This window comes from Aulonocara sp. 'chitande type north' Nkhata Bay, linkage group LG3, assembly GCF_057382095.1.
Source record: "Aulonocara sp. 'chitande type north' Nkhata Bay isolate Kocher_YH1m ecotype deep benthic linkage group LG3, A_spYH_male_GT1.1, whole genome shotgun sequence".
Taxonomy (NCBI): domain Eukaryota; kingdom Metazoa; phylum Chordata; class Actinopteri; order Cichliformes; family Cichlidae; genus Aulonocara; species Aulonocara sp. 'chitande type north' Nkhata Bay.
Window position 1 is genome coordinate 58,265,008 of NC_141346.1, and position 12,096 is coordinate 58,277,103.

The following is a 12,096-nucleotide window of genomic DNA, read 5'->3' on the forward strand; positions in this document are numbered from 1 at the left end:
TAACATCTGATAATGTGGCCTAGAGGGAGGATATACAGCAAAAAGAGAATAGGACCTAAAACAGATCCTTGAGGTACCCCAGAAGACAGAACTGATGTTTCCGACAGCACATGATTTATACAGACAGTAAAGGATCTCTCAGATAGATATGACATAAACCATTTTAAAACAACGCCAGTAATCCCAAACAAGTCCTTCAGCCTATTTATCATGATGCTGTGATCAACAGTATCAAAAGCAGAGCTGAGATCCAACATAACCAGAACAGTGTACTCTCCAGAGTCTGCTGCCATCAGAATGTCACTAGACACTTTAAGCAAAGCGGTTTCAGTGGAGTGCAATTTGCGGAAACCAGACTGGAAAATGTCCAGAACATTGTTCTCCTCACTGCTTCTTTCACTGATAATCACACAAACATCGTATTCAGCTACAAAATAACACAATAATATCATCTGATGATCATTATTATAAGAGCAGGATCCATATTTGATATCAGAGTAACACACTGCTTGGTTATGTGCAGTCATCATCAGTGACTGTGGGTCAAACAGAAGCTCTCTGATTGGTTGCTGACCTTGGTCACCTGTCCACTCTCACCTGTTTGTGTTTGCTCTCTCTTTGCTGTCTCCATCCTCTCTCTCCTTTCTCTCCCTCTCTGTCTTTGTACGTCACTCAGGTCCAATGGAAACAGTGACATTTACAAACCAATCAAAGACAAACTGATCCATGTCAGGTTATAACAATATTCAAAGTGAATACAGGCTGCTGCTGGACACAGACAGGTAACATCATTTTGACTTGCTGTCACCTGGATCTGGACTCATAAACACTGAAGCCCTGAACAGGAATACAAATCATTTTCTGCCAACTAGCGACACACCAGCAGATAATGGCTCAGAAAGCTCAAATGAGCCAATCATTTCTGTGTTTAGTTCCCCTGAAATCAGATCTGATATCAGCAGCTCTGAGTTCATTCATCATTATTGTCCAGTGATGAGATTTCTGCTCCGTTTGGTAACAGTCAGCAGGTTTTTCCTGCGTGTGGACGTGAACAGTCGTACCTGACAGCAGGTAGCAAACAGAGATCATCTTTCCAGCTGGAACTCTTCACTGAGCTGAACTCATTCAAAATGTTCTGGAGTCAAAACAGGAAACAGTCCAAATGTGTGTCTTCACTCTGACTCTGGATCAGATCTCAGTGACAGACTGTGGACATTATGGAAGCCTAAATGTGACACCATCTTCCTCCTTCATCTGCAGATTAAAGCCAAACAAAGATTCTCATTAAAAGTCTGCAGGTCTGAGAGAGACTCAATCGTTGTGTCATGTCAAACACAGTAAGAGGAGCTGAAGCACAGATGTGAAGAGCAGATTCATCAGATTATGACCTCACTCTGTTTTGTCTTCATATACATTCAGTCTGTGTTTATAATGCAGATTTTCTGCTTTTATAATAACACATTTTATATTTTCTATCATCACAGACTGACTCAGTGTGGACTCTCAGAGTCTCACTGTGAAGTTGTGGCCTCAGCTCTGAAGTCCAACCCCTCCCATCTGACAGAGCTGGACATGAGCAGAAACTACAAGCTGCAGGATTCAGGTGTGAAGCTTCTGTGTGCTGGACTGGAGAGTCCAAACTGTCGACTGGAGACTCTGAGGTGAGTTCACTGACTGCGGCTGTTGTTGTTTTTCTATATTTCAGGTCTTTGATGTTTGAAACTTTCTTTAGTTCCTAAATGTTCAGGATGTGTCTGAAGACAAATGTGAAGAAGTTTGAGTGCTTTCAGAAATGTTGTCTTTCCAAACGACTGAACAAGAGTTTTTCCTTTTGGCTCCAAACAGAAGTGACAGACTTGAGCAGGGTTCATTTAAAGGCTGACAGAAGTGGAGTGGTGACGGGGAGATGTTTGACAGGACAGTGTTTCAGCCTCCACAGGTTCATGTTGTGCTCCATCAGTCAGTGAAGATGAAGTCAGTGCTGATGAGGCTGTAGAGTGTGTGAAGGATGTGAATGAGGATGATGAAGATCTGATGATAGCAGATAAAAACAGGCTGCAGAGACTTTGAGCCATACAGGGCACACAGTGTGTGTACAGAACAGCTGAAATCATTATGGAGGCCTCACTGGAATATGGAAGCATCACAGTACAGCTTCAGTGAAGCATTAAAGTCTCTGATATGAGATGAGAAATGAAGCAGCCAGAGCTTTTTCATGAGTGGAAATCCACTGTGACTGTGAGCTGCTGCTACAGCCTCCAGATTAGCCAGCAGCTCATCCTGCTCAACATTTCCTCACCAACTTTAATGGAAGTGTGATGTTTTCAGCTGGAGTGATGGTCAGGGTGGCCTCCCTCTCCTCTTCTTCTCCTCTTCCTCTTTCCTTTGTAAAGCCACTTCTGCTGCTTTCATTCATTTGGAAGTCCTGTAGCTGAGTTTGGGAGAGACTAACAGCCTCGGCAGCAGAGGGGAGAAAGGCTGTAACTGTTGGGTCTGTGTTTCCACAAGCCCCGCTAATTCTAGAGACTTATTCATCATGAAGAAAACAAGACAGTCGATCGATCCATTACTTGCGCAAGGGAGGCCTCGTCTGTGTCCAGCACGACAATGACCCCAATGGTGGCCTCCTCTCGCTGCCTTTTATTGACAATCTTCAAACAATAGTTTACAAAGCACCTCCCCTTGCAACCCCCCTTTGGTTACATAGACAAGGCACTGTGTGTGTGTGTGTGTGTGTGTGTGTGTGTGTGTGTGTGTGTGTGTTACCTCCTGCTGACCAAAGGGTCATAAACCCAGGAAGTTTACATCAAAAGAAACAGATCTTTCAGATAGGATGTATCTACAATAAAACCTCCCCCAGCACAGAGTGGCTGGAGAGGTGGTCAGGATCAAAGGGATGGCTTTGATCCTACTGCTTAAACTAAGACTGTACAAATTTAAGAAACACAATGGCAACATTCAACAATTAGACTTAACATTTCCCTCCTTTTTGTCATTGTTCTTAAATTTCAACTTATGCACCCTTTGTTTGGACAGTGTCAGTATAGATTTCATTCATACACAGTAAACTACATCCTATACATAAGCAAATCAGTATCAACAGTCCAAAAACAGGAATTAATTTTTTCAAAAGAAGATGCCACCAAGGACCAGACGGTAACCAAGCTATCCAGCCTTGTGGCGGATCTACTCCTGTCGTGCAATTCATTATGTATTTCTTCAAGTAAACAACTGAATGTCAAAGGTCAAACAAGAAGAATCATCATTCTCAAAAATCATATGTCACTACAATCCAACTGTATACAGACATAGGTATTTAAACGCATCAGTTGACTTTATTGTTTGTCCATATGGCTCTCAGCTAACTTCAAAGCTGCAGCCTGGTCAACACCCTTCTTTATGACTCCTATCAACCCCCCAAATCTTTTCACTGTAGGCATCCTGTGGGGGTTAGAGTCAACTGGTGAATTATCTGCATTTACAACTCTTCTCCTGTCCTGTTGTCACCACAGAAAAAGCTTTGTAAAGGAAATTGGATCAAGCTGTTTTGAACTTCTTGGCTCGAAACCTCAAGTGTTCATGATGTAATGTAGACAAAAGGCTTCTCTGTTTACATCCTTCTTGCAGAAGACAAAAGAATAGGTGATGTTGCCATGTTCCATGGTTGATCTCCAACTTGGGCTAATCCATTGTCCTTCATACACATAGGCAATTGGCCTGTTTCCAGTTCGTTTAGCTGTTCAATGTCCTGCAGCAAGTCATATTCTTTGAGTCAGACGAGCAGGTCTGTCTCACCAGAGCAGTTCACCTTCCCAGCTACTGGTGAATCAACCTTCCATTCAGGTTCAGAGCAGTTGAAAAGTTGGCAGTGTTCCCGGATGTGTTGCTAAAGCAACCAGACAAACTGCCTCGCTCTCAGTGATGCTATAGGGCCACAGTCCAGAAGAATGTGTAGCCAGTGGCATCACAAGCATAACCATTGGTCTCGTTCTTTATGTGAGCGGTTGTGTTCTTAAACTGCCACCAGTAGTTGTTGAAAACCCATGCTGGTACTGGGTGTGGTTTGCTCTGTTCCAGTGCGCTCCCTGTCATCCCACTCAGGGTCCACAGGCACAAGAAGATGCACAGCACATTCCCAGCCATTCTGATGAGTACCTGTGGCTCAGTTGGTTTCTTCACCGGATTGAGACGAGGGGCCCTGGAGGCTTTCCCCCCCCTTTGTTCCCGGTCTTCCTGCCACTTACTCCGAGCTGGCCTGGATGTGTGTCACCTTCTTGCAGTGCGCTTGATATATCCAAGTGTTCCTTCCAGCAATCTTCACTGCTGTGGTCGTCGTCAGCAGCATCCGATATGGACCTTCCCACCATGGACTGGACCAGCACTTCCTCTCCATGGCCTTATCAACATCCAATCTCCAGACTTCAGACTCTGCTCCTGCGGAGAAACAGAATCATCTGGCAGATCATTTGTTCTCATGACTACTTTACTTTTAAACATTTTCAAGCATCTAATCTGCTAATACGCTCTCTCTTCTGCTTTTCTATCATCACTACAGAAGACTGGAACTCTAAATGCTCTAACATGTGTAATCTCAAAGAGTCAGACCATTCTCTGTTGGAGTAATCCTCATGTACTTATTCTATACAGTCTAACCATGTCCTGCCTGTCTTCCTAAATCTTAACTTTACTATTCCATTAGTTCTCTCTGCCTGCAAAAGTTTTTTTTTTTAAAAAGTATTTAATAATCCTAGAATGAGTATAACGACTGCTCATTTCCCTCCTGTTTGAGACATGGCAAAGCCAATGGCTCAAAATAGCAGCAGTCTTATACAAATTATCAGGCAGTACTGGTTTATCACACAGATAAAAAAATCATCCTGCAAGCTTGCTCCCTCTGTAAGTCACAACTGTTTTCCTGCTGTAGGTGAGTGGGCCTGCATGTCTGCTGATGCTGTACTGATAAAAGGTTAACACCATGTTTAACTACAGCTGCTTCTTTTGTGATCTTATCTGCAAAAACTTTCCCTAATGCAACTGGATCTTTCCCTCACATGTGTGCTGCACATTTACAAACGGCAATTCTACTGGTTAATAACACTGCCTCCAGCAGATTTTGCAAGAGTTTGGTGTGTTCTGCAGGTTTCCCTGTAGAGGTTGTCACACCTCGTCTCACTCACTGCACTACAAAGAAATGTACAGTAGCAAATGTATACTGCCTATCAGTGTATATTGTCTCTCTACAGCTTTACACACTTCCGTTAAAGCTAGCATCTCTGCTGCTCAAGCAAATATGAAACATGCTAGTTGTCCTACATAGATAACTCTCTCTCACTGTCTGCTACAGTAAAACCTGTTCTAGTCTGTCCCTCTGCTGTTGTAAAACTCAAACCATCAGCAAACCAAACCTTTCCCTCAACGAGTGGCACATCTATTAAGTCATCCCTCAGCTTACACTTCTTCTCCTCGCGCTCTCTACACTCATGAGAAGTGCCCTCCTCCGTTGGCAAAAAGGGTTGGACAGATTCAGAATTGTGCACCACTTTATGGTAATATGTGTGGTTGTGAGAGTAACATTAAAGACAAGTGTCTTGTAGGTGTCAGAAATGTAAGTTTAGTCTGCAGTAGTAGACATCTACCTCGTGTGGAACTAACAATGTCAAAAGGTGAAATAAACTATTGAAACATTGTACAGCTTAAAATGCTGCACATACTGATCTCACGCATGGAGGTAAAGCACGAGCAACTAGAGCTAATCTTTTAGGATAGTAAGTTACTGGCTTCACTTGTGGAAAAAGTGCTGTTAGTTATTTTACAGTCACCTGGCATTTGTGCTGTTCACAGAACCACAAGTCCATCGCTGGACCTCCTCTGCGCTGTCACTTTCTGGAGCTTGGCACGCTCCCTCAGGTTCCATTTTCCAACGCTGCTGAAGATTTAACCCTAGAACACTATCGCTATAAATAGTAACACGATCACTAATGCCGGGTGATTTTTACCCGATATAATATAACCAATGAAAAGTAATCAAATATATCAAAATATGACAACACATGACAAATTAGAGTGGTCTTCTTTTACTTTCAACTGTGCCATGTCTAACAAAATGAAAAATAAAACTCCTAAAACAAAATAATGACTCTGGAAAGCTGGTCTTTGGTCCACCCATTCCTGGGACATTTGAGACTTCCCTGGTGATGGCACAGGCTCCTCGACACGCAAACAGCTTAGTTGTCTTCCTTAACGTCAACGTCGAAACTCTTTCATCTTATTTAAGATTTGCTGTGCAAAGTCTCCTCGTGACGATCCTTTGGAAGACCAGTAACACAGCTCTCTGTGCTGAAGGTGATCTCCGATCCTCCTGAAAACTCTCTCCTGGCCTCAGCTTCCATCTTGTGGACGATCCTCTCAGTCACTCCTTCTCGTCATGGCACCTCACGATATCTACAAATTAAAAAATGACACTCCTCTCGCCACACGGCTTTCGCCATGTGTCAACTCCCCAATGAGACATGTACAAGAGTGTTGCACAGTCTCCCTAAAACAGTCTCCAAGGTTTGTCCCTTGGAGCAGCTTCACTCCAAGCTGTAACCCTGTGTAAAAACATTAGTCAGCATTGAAATGTTCAGCTTGTTTAGCTCCCAGCTCCTGTATCCTAGAAGACAGTCTTAAAATTAAAACAACTTCACATTTGCAACCAACTATAGATCATAAGAGTAATAAAGTATTCAGCATCACAGAGACAAGTATCATTGCAGGTTTATTCTAAACTCATTAAACTCCTACTTTTCCCCATAATTTGTTCCAAATTATTTAACATCTCACTGTCATTCCACATTGTAATCAGTGACGTCCCTTAAGTTTGTTACTCACCATGAGCCCAACAGTGTGGTCAGATAATGGGCCCCGATGTAACTATTCTGTAACCACTGCACATCTGTTCAATTGTCACTCGTCTGTCTGTGCTGAATCCTTTACAAGCACTCTTAAAGAAAAACAACATTAGCCAAACACAAGGTTCATCCCGGTTGTCAGGTGTCGGCCATCCAGATTCCAGAGGAGCTGTGAAAAGTCATAAAGTTAACACTCGCTGTGGAAAAAGTAACAATGGTCTCATCACAGTATGTCTCACACTGCATTCATTTCTTCCCTGTAACATTCTCTCAAAAACACAGTGTAATTTCATCATCAACATATAGCCTGTAACTACAGTTCTCTTCATACAAAATCTCAGTAATCCTGTGGTAGAGAAACATCATTAAGTTGTGTCCTGCTGTAAACCACATGATCAAATCACATGATTAACCATCTGCTGTAAAGAGAAATGTAAATGTTAGCGCTGCGCAGGTGTGTACACACTTTCTCACAGTAATCTCTGTGAGCAACACAAGGTAGTGAATGACACACACATGGTAAATTCACAGACATAGAATTTAAACTAAAAAGGTTAAATTTTCAGAGTTCACATAGTCATGTGACCCAAGTTTCCTCCTGTGGTCTCCTTCTGCTCCTGCAACAGAGACACACACAGAGACACATCCACACCTTTGTCAGGTGGGGGTTGACTTCACACAATGGTGTTAAGTCAGTCAGTCTTGTCAGCTTTTGTCAGTCAGTCAGTTTCCCATTTATTTTAAAACTCTTACTCATTCACTCAGTGATTCCTTCTTTTGCTAATTGTGGAAATTATCGTCGCATCCGTTTCCACGCTCAGCAAAACAACGTCATTTCAAAAAGAAAAATAATTTAGACTGGATTTTCTCGCTGAATCCTTTTGGACAGGAACTTGTCTCAAATAAGTGGATTTCTCCTGAGCCCATTTTAATTTTGGAGAAGCTCACTTTGCAACAGTTTTCTCGACGACGCTTCGATTCTGATCGTGCTCAAACAGAGATCATCAAACAAAACTTTCAGTGCACCATGAAAGTAACAAAATAAAAGAAAGAAAATAAAGGAAATCAAAGGAAAGAAAGGCCTTGTTTAAGTCATGACACGTGTTCTTCATGCCAGGGGGATAAATCGTCACAACCCAATTGGCAGGCTCAACTTAAATAACAAAAGACAAATCAAACAGCCAGTTTAATCTCAAACATTCATCCAATCAGCCATACACACAACATACAGCATAACCCTGTTGTCTTAGCACATAATAAGTTTTAGTTCTCATGTAACTAAATGTGTGCCATGGTAAAACTTCTTCACACACCAGAAACTCACAATCAGCTCACTCAGCTCACTCATTTAAGACCTCTCATCTATGATGCAACCATCTGTCCTCCTATAATATTCAGTCCACTAGTCTATGTATCACTTTCATCTTACTAGTGACTTGGACAAGATGACAAACAGAATCTCATGCTTAAGATGCTGTCTGGTCTTCATGAGTATCATTTATGTGTAAATGCATGTAGGGTTAGTATAGTTAATGCATTTTCAGTATGTTTTTGTGTTCTTCTCTCATCACACTTTCATTATTCTCATCACTGCTTAAAACAACACACATCTCTCTCTGTTTTTTTTTCTTTAACTGTACTTTTCTCCAAAACAGAAAATAGCATTACAGCTGTTTCAGACTTAGAAACACCAAACACTCTTCGTGCTATCATTCATCCACACAACTATTTTATTTCTTTTTGTCCACTGGGCAGGTGACCTGCAGAATCACGTCTGCCCCAGCTGGATACCTTTCACACACACCATGACGTCAGACACACTCACGGACTGGATCAGGAGAAAAACTTTCTTCATCTTCACACTCTGGGACAGAAACACCATATGTTTTTTTTTGTTTGTTTGTTTGTTTTGTGTCAGGGATGGATATGTAGTTGTAACGTTTGTGTTCACTAACTTTACTTTCTGTTTCCTACCCTGCCCAGTCTGTCTTGGACTCAATGCTTCTCCCAATGTCTCTCCATACTCAGCCTCTGCTCTCTCACGCTCTTCTCTGGCTCTACTTTCTGCTAACATTCTTGCTTCTCTCCTCTTCTGAACCTGCTCCAGCCACAACTTAGCAATTGCTAACTGCAATTCCTTCCTCTGCTTCGCTTTACCTGTTTTACCAGCTACACTTACAGCTATTCTTTCTACCAGCATTTTACACTGAACTTCCACTAATGTCCCTTCAAATCCACATTTCTTACGCCAACAACCTACATACTGCGTACTGCCTGGTAAAAATTTCTCCATAAATTTTAAATCTCCTTCTAAAGCAGACTTACACATTTTATTCTCCATTAACAATCAGCCACACTCACGCAGACCACGTCTGGCCCGCACACACACACAACATAGGCCTATCGCTTGCGTCTGCACGCACAGCTAGCGCTCTCTGTTGAAAACTCTCAAACGCCCCATATGGCGGAGAATTCAACCTTCGGACACTCTCTAACGCCCCAAATGGCGGAGATTCCGGACTCCTTCACGGCGGAGACGCCGAACCTAGGTTATCTCCACGCCCCAAATGGCGGAGAACTCTCTACGCCCCAAATGGCGGAGAAGCCTGCGTCTCTCTCACGCGGCTAGCGCGCTCCCGGACTCACGTTTAACGCACAGCCCGTAGCCGCTCTCTAAGGCCTTCTGTACTCACTGTTTGTTTACGTTCATGGGAAGAGCCTCTGGATCCCGTCAATCGTCATCCATCCCGAGGGGAGGTCAGGAGCAAACTTCCCGGCCTGGTGGCAAGCCAAAAACACCAGGGCTTTACGTCAATCATCCCAGACGTTGCGGTGGCGTCCTCTCCCTCTCCTCGGTGGATGCAATGTGTTAGGCTCCGGCTCCGAAGGACCAAATAAATGTTGGGTCTGTGTTTCCACAAACCCCGCTAATTCTAGAGACTTATTCATCATGAAGAAAACAAGACAGTCGATCGATCCATTACTTGCGCAAGGGAGGCCTCGTCTGTGTCCAGCACGACAATGACCCCAATGGTGGCCTCCTCTCGCTGCCTTTTATTGACAATCTTCAAACAATAGTTTACAAAGCACCTCCCCTTGCAACCCCCCTTTGGTTACATAGACAAGGCACTGTATGTAAGTGTGTGTGTGTGTGTGTGTGTGTGTGTGTGTGTGTGTGTGTGTGTGTGTGTGTGTGTGTGTGTGTGTGTGTGTTACCTCCTGCTGACCAAAGGGTCATAAACCCAGGAAGCTTACATCAAAAGAAACAGATCTTCCAGATAGGATGTATCTACAATAAAACCTCCCCCAGCACAGAGTGGTTGGAGAGGTGGTCAGGATCAAAGGAATGGCTTTGATCCTACTGCTTAAACTAAGACTGTACAAATTTAAGAAACACAATGGCAACATTCAACAATTAGACTTAACAGTAACACCACCACTTTACTCTGTTCTACCTGTCACATCATTTTATCAGGAAACAAATATGCTCATGTTTTTACTATGTTTGTCTTGAAGATGTAAGAAGATCACATGGTGCTTTTTATTATTGTGTTGGTTTGTTTGCTGTCTCTTGGATGGAGCCCAGCTGTGCGTGGCCCCTGGGCCTGTGGTCAGAGTGTGTGCTGGATAATCCGGCCCAGGATGAGGCCAAACTGACATGGGATGAAATGTCTGTCACATAATTGAGCTTTGTGAGAAATGTACGACTTTAATGTGAAACATTCAGAGTTTTTTCTCTTGTTGTGTTTGTTTGAAGCTGCTTCCTGTTGGCTTCAGCTGTTTGGAGTTTCCATTTTCTAAACTTCTACATTCTGAACCTTCTTCAGCTCTGAACAGATGATGAAACACTGAATGATTTCAAGCTCACACTTTGTCTAATAAACTTACATCTTTCATTCTTTATACAGATTGGGGGACTGTGGTTTGTCAGAGATCAGCTGTGATTATCTGGCAGCAGCACTGAAGTCCAACCCCTCCCATCTGAGAGAGCTGGACCTGAGCAGGAACAACAAGCTGCAGGATTCAGGAGTGAAGCATCTGTGTGGTTTCCTGGAGAGTCCAGGATGTGGACTTGAAACTCTGGGGTCAGTCAGCATGTTTTAGTTGTGCTGAGATGAATATGATGTGAAAGTTGTGCTGACACTAAACTGCAGACATCAGGCTGATATTATACTGATCCACACTGAGGATCTTCATGGTAAAGTCTGTTTTCTTCTTCTCTGGTTTAGTCCATTGACTGCAGCAGAACAATGTTCACATTTCAAACCTTCAAAGAAGAAGAAAAATCCTCCACTGGATAATTCACTGTGAAACTCTCCAACTCTTCATTCCACCTTAAAGTCTGTCTGACACTGAAATCCAAAGCAAAATGTGCGTTTGCTTTACAGACAGCAGTCCAACACAAACATACACACATCATCCAAAACACAGTCCAACATCCAAATCTCCTCCACTGCCAGCATGAATGATGGGAAAGAGAAGGAGGAACACTCTGACATTCAGGGTTAGAATGAGTTTCATGAAGCAGACTGTGAAGATCAAAGCTGCATTAGAAAGCTTACATGAATGAATGAGTGGACAGAAGTGGACAGAGATCATCTGAAGCACTTCAAAGGCTTTAAATCAGCACATTTCTCTTTATTCTTTATCAACTCTGTTAGTTTCTCTCAGTTTTCTGTGGAATGAAGCTAACAGCAGGCTAATAAGATGCTGACCAATAGGTTTCTATTAAAGGTTGTAATTTGTATATGAAAAAGTGCTTTGGCTCAGCAGGGATCAGCTTACAGGTACAGCTGCTGGATGGGATTAGCATGTCATAGCTATCTACCAAACTGCTAACTGGGGGATTTCAGGCCATCTATGGATCATTTTTGCTAACTGTTTATTCAGCTTAGGCTCACAGGGCTGCAGCCTGTGCCCTAGCTGTCATAGGGCAAGAGGCGTGGTCCACCTGCACAGGTGAGCAGTCCATCACAGGGCCAACAGAGAGAGACAGAGAAGCACTCTCTCACATCCACACCTACAGCCAATTTAGAAGCACCAATGAACCTAAGCAGCATTTCATTGGACTGTGGGAGAACATCCAACCTCCACAGAAAGGCCAACAAGCTTCAACCTACAACCTTCTTGCTTTAAGGCACTAGTGCGAACCACTTTTCCCCATTTCAGCCCAAATCCTGCATCTTCCTGTTTCTGACTCCAGGCC

At 43.1% G+C, this 12,096-nt stretch overlaps 1 protein-coding gene across 1 annotated transcript in view; it reads left to right on the forward strand.

The window, feature by feature from the left end:
* Positions 1 to 12,096, forward strand: part of LOC147336298 (NACHT, LRR and PYD domains-containing protein 12-like) — a 94,502-nt gene that overhangs the window by 6,379 nt on the left and 76,027 nt on the right. Inside the window, exons 4-5 of the mRNA XM_086286168.1 lie at positions 1,485 to 1,661; positions 10,799 to 10,975. Coding sequence (XP_086142294.1) covers positions 1,485 to 1,661; positions 10,799 to 10,975 — 354 coding nt within the window. The remainder of the gene's footprint in view (positions 1 to 1,484; positions 1,662 to 10,798; positions 10,976 to 12,096) is intronic.